The 14,183-nt window shown below is 37.0% G+C and overlaps 1 protein-coding gene across 1 annotated transcript in view; it reads left to right on the top strand.

Annotated features, from left to right (window-relative positions):
- Positions 1-14,183, top strand: part of si:ch211-186j3.6 (neural-cadherin) — a 440,558-nt gene that overhangs the window by 347,582 nt on the left and 78,793 nt on the right. The window contains 1 exon segment of the mRNA XM_056462007.1: positions 14,006-14,133. Coding sequence (XP_056317982.1) covers positions 14,006-14,133 — 128 coding nt within the window.

The raw sequence follows: 14,183 nt of genomic DNA, 5'->3' as shown, positions 1-14,183 counted from the left end.
TTTGATGGAAATGGGCACAGATACGCGCTTTAAGACTTCATGTCACTTGGGTCTTATTACTGGTTACAATTTCTTTTCAAGGTTAGACAACTATTTGGGTGGCGAGCATGTCGAATCAATAGACAAATTAGACTGACAAATCTAATTTATTTGATTAAGGACACTTATTGAATGATAAGCAGCCTCATGAGGTCATTTACCTATGATTGAACAGACTTGTGGACATTGAAGATGCCCAGGGACATTAAGAACATTCTCGTGTCTTTTGCACTTTTAGCTAAAGCTGTTGTTTACATAGGTTTTTAGAGGATATTCAAATACAGAGATACAAAACATGCTATGTGTATCAAAAGGACTCAAATTAATGGTGCTCTTTTGAAGGTTATGAACTTATATAGTGTATAAAAGGTGATGAACAAATTAATTTTGTTCTTAAAATTGTGATTTGTGGCGGTGGCTTGAGCCTCCGAGCTTTCTGCAGCTGCTGGTATTTTTCATTCATTCATTTTCTTTTCGACTTAGTCCCTTTATTAATCAGAGGTCACCACAGTGAAATGAACCGCCAACTTATCCAGCACATGTTTTACAGAGCGGATGCCCTTCCAGCCGCAACCCAACACTGGGAAACACCCACACACTCTTGCACACACATACATACACTACAGCCAATTTAGCTTATTCAGTTTACCTGTACCGCATGTCTTTGAACTGTGGGGGAAGCTAGCGCACATGGAGGAAACCCACTCAAACACAGGGGGAACATGCAAACTCTACACAGAAATGCTAATTGACCCAGCCGAGGCTCCCCACTGCGCTACTGTGATGTCTGGTATTATTGTTATTATTATTATTATTATTATTATTATTATTATTATTATTATTATTATTATTATTATTAGTTTATGAAGATTTTTTATTATTCAAAATTTGGCTATGCCATACAGTTTTTTTTTTACAAAATAGCCAGAGAATAAATTATGGCCCATTTTTAAATACAAAGCCGAGACATTACACCGTTATAATATATACATATAATGATGAGCCATGGTCGACCCGAGCTTAAACAAACCTTGTCGTCATCTTGAGCTCATAATAATAATGTGCTCATGATTATTGAAGTGCTTCTGATACCTGATCCTTTCAGAGTCGGACACATGTGAGAGTGACACTCGATAAAACAAAGGAAAAGCCCAACAAAACAAAGGAGCAAATGATTCTTTCAGACATCTAAACGGTGAACAAACTGCCATGTTTAACTATTATCAGCGCCTTTTTGACTATTATGAACATAATGACAGAATTACTCTCTAACAGAGGTTACATTTGCTAGTGAAGATTAAAGATACAGATGAGGGGTTACTGTGGGCTATATGTTGCATGTTGTTTTTGAACCCAAATCAGGACTAAATGTATGTTGTGTGTAGTTTATCTATATTTGGTAACTGTTTTCTATAATTGGCCTGTAAGGGGCTGTATGTGTTTAAATATGTTGCATTTATTTATTTATAATTTCAGACATTACAGTAGGCTATTTCGCACTGTTATAATCAAATCATGTTCGTGGAAAGGTTAGTAATTAACATTTATACACAAGTATTTATGTGTATAAAGCATCTGTTTTTGTGAGAAGTGGTTCTCATATGATATGTGAACGACCCATACAGCTTTACTTTGACATTTCCTTGAGTGAGAATGACGTCAACTGAAACCATTGGTACCCTTTTGGCAGTAGAAACTTAAGCCTGATAAAGGTCACCCATACCGGACCATTATGTACCACTCAGTGGAAATGGGCCATTAGAGATCAACAATGATTATAACATGAATAAAGATTTTCTGAAGAATATTGCAGTCAAAAATACACATTCTGGGTTCAGTCTTTGTTTCCAACCATACCCAAAGAATCAAACTTTCATTTGTCACTAAAATTAAATTTGGACTAAATCTCTGTTCACACAGCATGCTCCTCAGCAAAGGTTTGCCTTTGAGTACCATAAGCTCAATGTCTTACTGTAAGTTAGACTGTAAAGTTAAACTGTAAAGTTAAATTAGACTCCAGTTAAATGGGGTTTCTCAGATAAAATAAAATAGCTGTGCTTAAGAATACAATTGAAGTCAAAATGATTAGCCCTCCTTAATTATTAACTCACCCTGTATATTTTTTTCCACAATTTCTGTTTTTTCAACAAATTTCTAAACATAATAGTTTTAAAAACAAATCTTTTTTTTTTACTAAGTAATAACTAAACTAATTAAGTAATAACTAGAATAAGTAAATCTTTGTGTAGTTTAAAGCCGTAATGCCCTGTTCATACGGGGCGTCAGCGCTTCCCATTCACTTTGAATGGGTGACGTCAGGTGTTGCCGAACTGCATTGTGGTTCCGTCTGCGCCGCTTTAGTGGCATTGCTCACCACAGAAGATGGGACTTTCTCAACTTTTCAAGCGTCGACAGAAGCGCCAGCCAGTCAGATTGCTTTATGCAAAACCCCAGCTCAGACAGTAGCTAATTGCTGACTAATTTTATTGGCTGACACTGCTATGATGATCATGTCAGCCCCAACTTCAAACACACCCTCTGTCAAGAGTTGACACTGAAGCCCTGTGTGAATCAGGCGTGATTAGGTTAATTAGGCAAGTTAGGGCTAATCACTGTATGATAATGGTTTGTTCTGTAGACAATCAAAAAATGTATTAATTGCTTAAAAACCTTTACGCCAGCGTCAGGATGTGGACGCACTGAGGTGCTGTTTTTTTAACAATTCAGTGTTTACGAATAGATTACATAAAAAAGAGCACAAGCAATTTTGACAAACTATACATCAGTCTAAAGCTAGAACCCTCAAGCAGCCATTGTGGCTAGTTTTTTTTTTTCAATGGGAAGCTTATAAAGAATGTATTTGCTAAATTTGCTAAAGTTGTACAGAACACGCTTATTAAATATATTGAGTACATATCATCGTAATAGCAAGACACACGCACATTCATTGCTGTACATCATGGTTTATTTTGAAAGGTAAGTATCCTCAGAACAACATCTAGTAAAGCGCATTAGTCCAACGACACAGTAGTGTTGAGTTATGAATGGTTATTTGTTTGTTTATGTCTCCATTTTTGCTGGAGACCTGTTGTTTACCTTGTTTACTATGTTACTTATGTGGTGTCTTAGTAGTAAAAAGCAAGTCGGGCTACAAATATTGATGTTAAAACGGTTCTAAAAAAATTTTAACTGATTTTATTTTAGTCGAAATAAAACAAATAAGTTTTTCTCTAGAAGAAAAAATATTATGGGAAATACTGTCAAAAATTCCTTGCTACTATTCCTTAAACATCATTTGGGATATATCACAGGAAAGCTAAAATTATTTACTTCAACTGTATATGCAAATATGTGAAATATGTATATAAAATATACTTAAAAACGACTCTTATACTACTGTTAGGATAATTTCTAATAGGACTTTGCAGTGACGTCAACATTTTTGAAATTGTAAGTTGTTCTGCAATTTTGATCTCTAATGTGTTTGTGTTTGTGTTTGCGCCAACGAAACCAAAAAAAATTGCAATGTCTGTTTCCTAAGTGTTTATGAATGTGTTTGTGAGCTTTTGGGCACACAGACACTCAGTCAGGAGGAGTGTCTGGCAGATGAAAGTGAGCGCAGAGATACAGTTACACCCAGAGTGTGATGCACACATTACGGTCAATTTGCAGAAACCTGCTTCACAGTGAACCCTCTCAGACTCATCATGCCACAGCAGCTCTCAAATATCCCTTTCAACTTCCAGTATTTCAGCTCATTTCCTGAGCCGCAAATGGGAGGGCCGCTGGGTGGGGTTTTCAGGGTTCATATGCCATCGGCCCTCCTGCTCGTCCCTCAGGACCTGCAAAAAGAGAAGCCATTTCACATGCTTAAAAAGAGAAATACATTTGGGGGACATCTGAGGGGAGGCGGCCGGCCTCCCTTCATCTTCCCCCCCACTGACAGAGGGATTAATGTGCAGTGATGTCGCAGAGAGACCAGCATGAATTAGGGATGAGGAGCAGAAAGCATAGGCGACCCCCTGTGACTGCAGAGGGATCGTTTCTGAGAGCTAAAACGTGTTGCAGTCTAATTACCTATTCAGATTGTGTTCCCTGTATATGACATTATTTACATATGTAACACGGATGGTGCTGGCCAGCGGTCCAGAGCAGACCATATGCCCCTTCAACCTGCTTTTATTCTCCCCTTCTCTCTGCTGCTGATTTACATCTGCACATTAGAGGCTTCAGGTACTCGCATTTTCTTTCTGTCAATTCTGCCTTTTGGATATACTCAAGGTAAAGTTGTTTTGTTTGTTTTTTAGTTCTTTGCTTATTGATTAAAGGTGCAGTAGGTGATAGTCTTCAGAAACATGTTTTTGTTGTGCTGGTTGAAAGTCTCTTTACATTTTAATCGTAATGATTGAAGTAAATGATCTAAATGTATTTATATGTATTGTAATATTCTGGCTAAGGCATAAGACTAAAGAATGTTCATCCGATTAAATATTGTCAGGCCAATAATTCCCATAATTCTAATAAGTAGAATGTAGATGTGTACATCTGCACCGCCGTTCTCGCAAATCTGCTATTTGTACGTTCTCCGCGTTCAAGTGCACACGAGAGAGAGAGAGTGACGGCGGGAAAAACAAATGCTGAATCACTTTTAAAAATCCTGAATCAATAATGGAGTTACTTTTGTGTGCTGGAGGAAGGATGACACCATGGCTGAAGGATTTATTTTAAACAGGTAATGTTATGTTTTAAAACTATTTTAGTCATGCAAAGCTTATGCAGATTGTGTTGTTCCACGAATGGGATATATGCACAGAAGTGTTGTTCAGCCACTGAAATCTTCCACCGAAAGATTGATGTGACTATCTTCAGTTTCATAAGGGACTTTTTACAACATCGATAATGTAAATTTTTATTTAGTTTCACAACAAAACATCAGTAAATATTATATAGTACGCTATTCTGCCTACCCTGCTTTACTGACGTGAAATTGGTTTTTAAATCACATCACATTGGTTCATTTTTGAACAATGACAACCTGTGAAGCACTCTCTATATTGTTTACTATGCTACTTTAAATATTCAGTCTAAAATAGCATGTAAGTATGATTTAGTAGTAAGTGTAATTCCTCTCGCTGTTCGCCAAGTTCGTTCTTCCGAGGTTTACTTGGCAAGACTGATTTCCACAAGAACACGAGTTCGTTCTCTGCGTTCGTGGAATTGAGAAACAGCCACTGGATTTTTAAAGATATTATGCTAACGGATAGCATTTTAGCAGATCACCTACTGCACCTTTAAAGAAGTTTGAAATACCTTAGCCATGGTATACTGATGATTTGAACACCGTGTATACTGTTTGGAGCAGCATTTAGATCAAGCTTGTACTTGTTTGAGGGTTACTTGTAAGAAATAGATAAGTCAAATAAAAAAAATGGTGCTAATTACAGCTATTTCAAAAACAGGTACTGTCCAGAATTAAAGCAAAATTCTAACACAGCACGCGTTATTAATGATTTATGGGAATGTACATCTGAACTTGTCTTGGGAAACGTTTTGGCGGAATTTCAGCATCACCCACTGCCAGAGATGTTTTGCATTTTCAGACTGTCTGCAGTTTTGCTTTGTTCGTTCAGACTGTCTGCAGTTTTTTTTTTTTTTTTTCAGACCAAAGTAGGTCAGACCAATACCAATAAAGCTTTTACTCAAAACTTTATTTGAACATAAATTATTGTAGATAGCATTGTATTTTAAAAATAACAAAAATGCTATTATAAAAGTACTATTATGTTAAACTTTATGAAGTTCATTCATTTTTTTCTTTTCGGTTTAGTCCCTTCGTTCATCAGGGGTCACCACAGCGGAATGAATGAACCACCAACTTTTTCAGCATAATTTTTACGCAGCAGATGCCCTTCCAGCCCTTCCTTTTTTAATTCACCTATAGCGCATGTCTTTGGACTGTGGGGGCAACCAGAGCACCAGGAGGAAACCCACGCGAACACTTGGAGAACATGTTAAATTTCATGCACACAGAAATGCCAACTGACCCAGCTGTGAGATCGTGCTACCCACTGTGCCACCGTTATGCCCAGTTTATGAAGTTGTTTTAATTATTAAAAACATAACTAATTGTTTTATTAAATAACTTTCCTAAATTACTCTCACGTTTATTTATGTAACCCTTTGTATAGTAGATTGATTTTAAAAGGTGCCTTACAGAATTAATCATATAAAAGTTGTTTCAGTGACCCTTAAATATCTCAAATAATGCAGTCCCCCAATGGTTTTTTTTTTTTAATAATTTTTTTTTTGTTGTTGCGATTGAACTTTTACAAAGAAGAAAATGAAACCTCAGAGCCAAATCTACCTATTGTGCAATCTTCATGGACACGTACTTTGAATGTGTTTACCAGCCAGAGAAATCTTATAGAAAATTTGCTTAAAACTCAAAACACTGTTACAAGCTAATTTAATTTTGGCTGATGTTGTTAGAAACAAACAAACAAAAAAAAACCCAGCTAATTATTTGCTTGTGTCTAGATTAAGCCCGGACGATTAATCGGAAAGTAATCATAATTGACATTCAGAACCTATAATCGATCTAATTTTTCCAGGTCGATACTTTCAATTACATTCCCTACCTTTTGTGGAGTCACGTGACCCTGCTCTGTTACTTTACACTACATTGACAACGATTGGAATCTGCACCAGAGATGCCTTGAGACGACATATTTTTCCATACATTAAAATAATTATTTACATAATAATATTATTTATTAACAGATGATGCAAGAAATGCATTGTTTAACATTTATTTACAGGATATGAAAGAGTTATTTTATTTAGAAGAAATACTGCTTATTTTATACTTTTAATATGAAAAGAGCAGAAAATAATTTATTTTGTTTCCAAAAGTGCAAGTTATTTATTTTGACTTTTTGTAAGAAAACAGTGACTGTTTGTTTAGGGTAAAGTGTGTTTTATTTTCAATTGTTTAACGTTGATGTTCAATAAATAATCATAGATAGTAGATAGTGTGTGTTGCCTTCAATTATTTTAAAATCAAATAATGCACCCTATATTCGTATGTGAGCATATTTTCTAAACTTGTCAGTGAACTATGGGCAAAATAAATAAATAAATAAATAAATATTCATTGGAGCGATGCAGTGGCACAGTAGGTAGTGCTGTCGCCTCACAGCAAGAAAGTTGCTGGTTCAAGCCTTGTCTGGGTCAGTTGACGTTTCTGTGTGGAGTTTGCATGTTCTCCCTGCGTTTGCGTGGGTTTCCTCTGGGTGCTCCGGTTTCCCCCACAGTCCAAAGACATGCAATACAGTTAAATTGGGAAGGCTAAATTGTCCATAGCGTGTGAGTGTGCATGGATGTTTCCCGGAGATGGGCTGTGGCTGGAAGGGCAGCCGTTGCATAAAACGTGCTGGATAAGTTGGTGGTTCATTACGCTGTGGCGACCCCAGATTAATAAAGGGACTAAGCCGAAAAGAAAATGAAGGAATGAACAAATTGTTCATTAACTATAATCGAGTAAAAATTTTCAATTAATCAAGATTTTGATTTTAGGCCAAATCGCCCAGCCCTAGCCTAAAGTATATCAGTGTTTTTCCTGAGAGATTTTACTCGTACCCTCATTTCCGTCCTTTCAAATCAATAGTAACCCCAGAACTGTGCCTTTTCCAAATCTCATCATGCTTCTGTTGGCCTGCCTTTCTCAATTCCACCTCATCCGTGCTCCACCTGAAATGTCATGTCAGCTCGAGCAGACACGATTTCACTCTCAGTCGACAGATCTTCATGTCTGGGACAGGATTGTTGACAACGTCATTGTAGGGCCGCAGTTCTCAGTTCTCATGGGCTTCCCTCTGAAAAGAGCCCCTCAGCCCAGATTACTGCAGCACTGTTCCTCACCCAGCATGTTCACTGTTATCTCCAGCTCAACACTCTGATCCCATCGGGAATTAGCTTGGAGACATCTTCAGTGGAACAGGAAGAGGGGAAATTCAATGAGACTGTCGGAAACTGCCAAGATAGGAACAGTTTAAGAAACTCTATAAGGAGTTGAGAGTTATTTCATTCAGCTGTGTGAATTCAGGTAACAATATAAATGATCTGCAGGGCTAGGTGGCTATAAATTAAATTAAGTGAGTTATCAAATAACTGTTGGCGTTTTTTTTTCTAACTTGCCTAATCAACCTAATTAATCTAGTTAAGCCTTTAAAGTGCTATACTACTTTAAACGGTATTGACGTTGAGACAGTGAGTGAGTATAAATACCTGCGCACCATCATAAACTGAACTTGAGGACAACACAAATTTTATTTGTAAAAAGGCGAATAAACGATTGCTTTACTTGAGGAAGATTTAATGTGGATAGGCCTCTTCTCAGGACATTTTATTCTTCTTTTATTGAGTCTCTTTTATCTTTTGCAGTAATATGCTGGTATGGTAATTTGAGGGTGACAAGTAAAACCAGACTTTTAAAAATTATTAATCTATCTCAAAAGCTTTTGGGCACAAATCCTATCAGTATTGGCCAGAAGAATAATGGTCGTGCCCAATAGAGCCTGGTTTCTCTCGAGTTTTTTTTTTCCCCCTCACTTTGTGTTTTTTCCTAGACATTGTCGCTACTGGCTTGCTCAGATCGAGACTTGTGGAGCTGCGCTTCAGTGGAGTTGCTCTTCGGTGTTTGAACTTTCATCAGTGAAAATTAAACCACACTGAACTAAAATAAACTGAACTTCAACTCTGAAATCTGGACTTTACTAGAACTATGTTAAGCTGCTTTGACACAATCTACATTGTAAAAAGTGCTATATAAATAAACATGAATTGAACTGGACATGTGTGTGAGGTAAGAGTCATAAAGAGAGCTACAGTATGTCCATTTTAGCAGATGAGAACCATAAGGTATACTTATTCTAGACGGGTAAGGTCTAACAGATATTTGCAGGGGCGGACTTAACCAATAAGCAAGATAAGCAGCCACTTAGGGCCCAGGGTAATTAGGGTCCCCGACCAATGCCAAGAAGCCTATATTAGGCTTATTATATCATAAAGCTCTTTTATACATTTTCTATCATATTTTATGAAATCTGTCTATAACTTTTAAGATTAAAACGTTATTACTTCTTTTTTAAAACCGGGGGCCCCCCATGAATAATGAACATTCTGTCCATACTGCACATGCGCAAGGTGAGCGCTGTGCTTTAATCAAAGACACTGCCAGCCAGTGTTGCCAACCCAGTGACTTTTCAGACCCCCCCCCTAGCACCAAATTTTCAAAAAGCGACTAGCAAATGTTATCGGTGTTACTGGAGATTTTTAAAGACTTTCATGTGTTCATGCAGTACTGTTCCTAACGTTACTCTTTGCAACAAGCTTTTATTTTTAACTTAATTATGATTCATTTTACTGTTCACTGTTACTTCTATGTTGTTCGAGTGTGACCTGTTGCTGTTAACTGTCAGCTATTGCTGTTAACCTAATTGCCCTTCGAGGACAATAAAGACATTCCAATCCATTTGCACTTTTAGCATGAATACTAGTATCTTGAAATATATCTAGTAAAATATTATAGGTCACACTTTATTTTGATGATCCGTTTGTTGAATTTAAGTTATATTGCATCTACATTAAATGTCTGTTGAAGGTGGAGTATCAACAGATATTGCGCAGACAGTCTACTAATACTCAATTGGACCATCAAAATCAAGTGTTACCATATTATGTACTGTCATCATGGCAAAGATAAAATAAATCAATTATTAGAAATCAGTTATTAAACTATTATGTTTAGAAATGTGTTGGGGAAAAAAAAAACTTCTTTCCATTACACAGAAATTTGTGAGGGGACATAAAGGGGGGGGGGGGGTAGTTATTCTGGACAGCTAATAATTCTGACTTCAACTGTAAATAAAATTTAAAACAATAAAAAACATGTTATTCACTCCATAACTTTGAACAAATACTGCCTACTCTTTTAAATAAGCTTGTTCATTGACATTGATACTTTTTCTTTGCACAAAATATTATTTATAGTAAAAAAATGTTTGATTATTAAATGTCTTTTACAATGACGGTGGCTCTTCTCTGAAAGGTTTGCCAAGAGCCAAATTTCTTCTATGGCTGCATCGCTGTGAAATCCCTTTGTTGTAACTTTTATTTTTAAGATTGTGTTTTCCTTTGAGGTCCTTACAATGACTGACCACTGTAATAGCTCCTTGACTAATACCTGCGAAAGTACAGAGCAGTTTTATTAAACAGTACTTCTGAGCTATTATTTCCATCATTGCTGTATTTGTGTCTCAGCATGTGTTAACCAAACTCCCCTCTGAGCCGAGAGAGCAAGACAAAGTCCCCGAACACTCATGAGCCGCTTGAATTGGTTAAAACAGTGGAGACTCATGGAGGACATTCTCTAGCCAAACCGTTCAGTGCAAGAAATAATGGAAGAAATGAAGTGACGGCAAGAATAAAGCACAGATGGATGGCATAAATCTGCCAGTTTTAATGACGGTGTGAGGGAATTAGCCAGGACAATCTGTCTGGAGAGTCAATCATTTGATTTGAGCTAATGAAGTGGGTACATGTGTTTCGAGAAGCGTCTAGTTTTGTTTAATTGCAGTTTGTCCTACCTCTTTTACAGTACAGTATGAATAAAATGTGATGATGTATGAAAGTTCGGTTTCTCTGTGAATGCCAGACACTGTGCAGCATTGGAGCTGAAAGGAAGTGCCTGTTATTTACAGAAATGAAAAAGCACGGTATCAAAGTGATAACTTCAGAGGATGACAAATAAGAAAATAAATAGGGGGAATTAGAAGACATATTGAAAAAGAAGATTGGTGAGACACAAGTCACAGCGATACATCGTCCTATATGGGCACGACAGGCTTAGTTAACAGCAAAGACCCTGCTGATAAATGTTAAATTAGTTGAAGGCATTTCTCTGTGTATGATGTCAGACTAGACAAAGCTTAAGGGAGTCTTTCTGGCTTCATTAATTTTTAATTTGCCAATCGACTAACTCGGACAAAAAGAAGAACTTTCCATAATATGTTTTTTCCTATTATGCCAGAGCATGATATAAATGTAATTGCGGCAGTGCTCCGCAGCACTTACTTGACCCTGTAATGTGAAACAAGCATTACACTTCAAAAAAATATGCTTTTTTTACTTAGAGTTTTTGTCACATTTCTAGTTCAATTGTAAAAAAAAATAAAAATCTTAAATAAAAAATAAAAAAAAACTAATTCAGATAAAAAGTCAAAATCAAGTTGTTTTGTTCCTTAAAACAAGCTAAATAATCCAAGATTGATTTACTCCATTGAACGATTATTTAGCTTGTTTTAAGTTGCAAAGTTGCAGTACAAAGAATTGATTTTACTAAATGTTTTTAAAAAGAGTATAAATGATTTAGAAATTGAAATACAGGCTTGTAGATGTTTTGAATAGTTTGTTTGTCAATGTGTGATTCCTGTTAACTGTCAATTGTTTTTTCTTTGTTGCAAATATGTGGCATGTATACTGCCTAATATTTCCTGGTAAAATAAAGGTTATAATAACAATAATAATTTAAGGTAAAACCCACAATATTGATTTATTATTTCGGAAAACAAAGATTATTTTTTCTTATCTCAAAAATGCTTGTTAATTTAACAGTTTTTAGATATTTGGTCTAGAAACAAGACAAAAATTCTAAGGGGCTCAATTTGAATGGTCTAGGCGCAAAGTCTGAAGAGGATGGCGCAAAAGCATTAAGGGCTTGTCTGAATTCACTTTTACTATTTTAAAGACGGAAAAGACAGTTTGCGCCCTTAGCGTATGGTCTAACAGGGTTGTGCTTATTCTTTTAATGAGTTATGGGTGCATTTTGAGCAAAGCATGCATTAATCCGATCAGAGTCTTATCTCCCATTCCCTTTAATGCTGTGTTCACACCAGTGAATAGAAGCGTGAACATTTTGAGTTTAGTCTTCATTTGCATGGCAAAAACACTTTATTCGGCAAATTCACTAAGCAATAGACGTAGATTCGCGTCATGTGTGGGGCCTCTGTCTGCCCAGTGACTCTAGCTTCATTGCTAAATGGCTAAGATGGATTTTATTGAGAGAATAGCTGTGTTTATGTGCTTTAGGAAGGCTGATAAACTGCCTTGATTCATGTGGAGCCGTGTCTGAGTGCACTAGATCCTTTCAGAGGTGCACCCAGCTCTGTGAGTTCATCAACCTCTCCAGAGACTATACCTGGATGATGGAAGCTTTCAGCAGTGCTTCCGACTAAGCAGAGCCCGGTTTGATTGTTGTCCGGTGTCAGCAAGAGGATTTTTCCCTGGGACACCGGCAACAGGTGCTACATCATAATCATGCCCCCACAAGAGAAAGCTCCTGATTGGTTAACATGGCGCAAATGTCCGCCGAAGTTCAGACTGTCCAACCCGAGTGACTCTTGCGAAACGCGCCATATGCACGTTAAGTGTGTCTGTCTCGCAAACTGCTCAACTCACACCGCTTCATTCACACGAATTTGCATCTTTGCATTGATTTAACATGTAGATCACTCACGCTTGATGCCTTTTCTTCGTCTGGTATGAACGCAGCATTAGAGTCAATGGACCAGGATGCATTTGCTATTTACATGGCAGACTTCGTAAGTGGAAAAACTGAATGCTTCACTAGCGAGAAAACAGTATAACAGATCATTTGCAGCTAGAGGACAAAGAATAAGCGTCCTCTGTGCTGCCTTTTTACTTTCTCTTTATTTTACTTTTACTCTTTACTTTACTCCTTTACTTTCGTGAAAAAGGAAACGATGTTGTACGTACTCCACTGAAGATGTCCATTAGCCTACATATTTAATTTTGTTTGTTAGATGCAAAGATTTGCTTCAAAACTATTTCTAAATTCTGTTCTAATTTCCAGCAAACCAGTAGTGGACAATAATAATGAAGTGTGGTCAAAAATCTGTCTGTCTGTCTGTCTGTCTGTCTGTCTGTCTGTCTGTCTGTCTGTCTGTCTGTCTGTCTATCTATCTATCTATCTATCTATCTATCTATCTATCTATCTATCTATCTAAGTATCATATATGATGTACTTTTAGAGAAAAATTATGTCCATATATGTGGACTTGTGGTCCGATTTTACATAAACTTTTTCCTGACTGTTTTTTAATGCATATATAACATATACATTTTTTAACATAACCATAAATTTTTTTTTACATAAACATGTTTTGACTATCAGAGAGTAAAAACAATTTTTTTTTCCCATTTTGGACTGTTAAAAATAGTGTTTGGGACATTTCATATGCTGCAAAACAGTTGCAGGATGACACTGTACAGTATGTCTGTAACAAAATATAAAACTTTCAAAGTATTTTAAAAAGCTACTTAAGAGCTAAAATGTGCTGTCCATGTATGTGGATACTCAAGCCCTAGAAGGTTAAGCAATCTGTAAGTCTTTGGACCTGCATAGGCGCAGAACTAACACACTCTGCACTGGACTTTATACCAGCTTTTAGTTGGTCAATGGCACAGTCTATTTCAGTTCATTAAAATAGGGCCAACAATGCACCTTAACACACCTCTATTTTAGACCGGAACACTCATGAGTCCATAAAGTAGTGCAAATAGATTTGCTATTTAAAACAATGTGGTGAAAAATTTAAAAATTAGGGTTGCGATGGTCTGAAAATAGCAACAAATCGCGCCAAACACGTCTTGCGCCTGATTGCGCTGTGTGTATGATAGGACCCTAAGTAACAAAAACACTGTTTGCTGTGTAGTTTATGTGATACACTTGTTATTCAAAATAAACCTTCTGCTATTCAAGCTTATATTGTCATGTTTAACTTGTTAGTTGATATTCAAGGTTAAATCTCCTCCGCTTTGTAGTTCTATGTCCACCTTTTAACCGTCTACCCATCAACCCTGTCTTCTGTCTGTCCTTCTCTCTCAGAGCTGATCGACGGCACCCCCACCCTGAAAATTAACCACGGCTCGGGCACATTGGTCCTGCAGTTGCCGGGCAACGTGAACGTAGCGGACAGACGGTGGCACAGACTGGACGTGAGGAGCAACAGCAAAGTAAGTGTTCACTGTTAGCGAGAGAATGACTGCCGAGTTCAATCGAGCGG

The sequence above is a fragment of the Danio aesculapii genome, chromosome 7 (genome assembly GCF_903798145.1).
Source record: "Danio aesculapii chromosome 7, fDanAes4.1, whole genome shotgun sequence".
NCBI classification, from domain to species: Eukaryota; Metazoa; Chordata; class Actinopteri; order Cypriniformes; family Danionidae; genus Danio; species Danio aesculapii.
The sequence above is the reverse complement of the archived record's forward strand: the minus strand, read 5'-3'. Positions and strand labels throughout refer to the sequence as shown.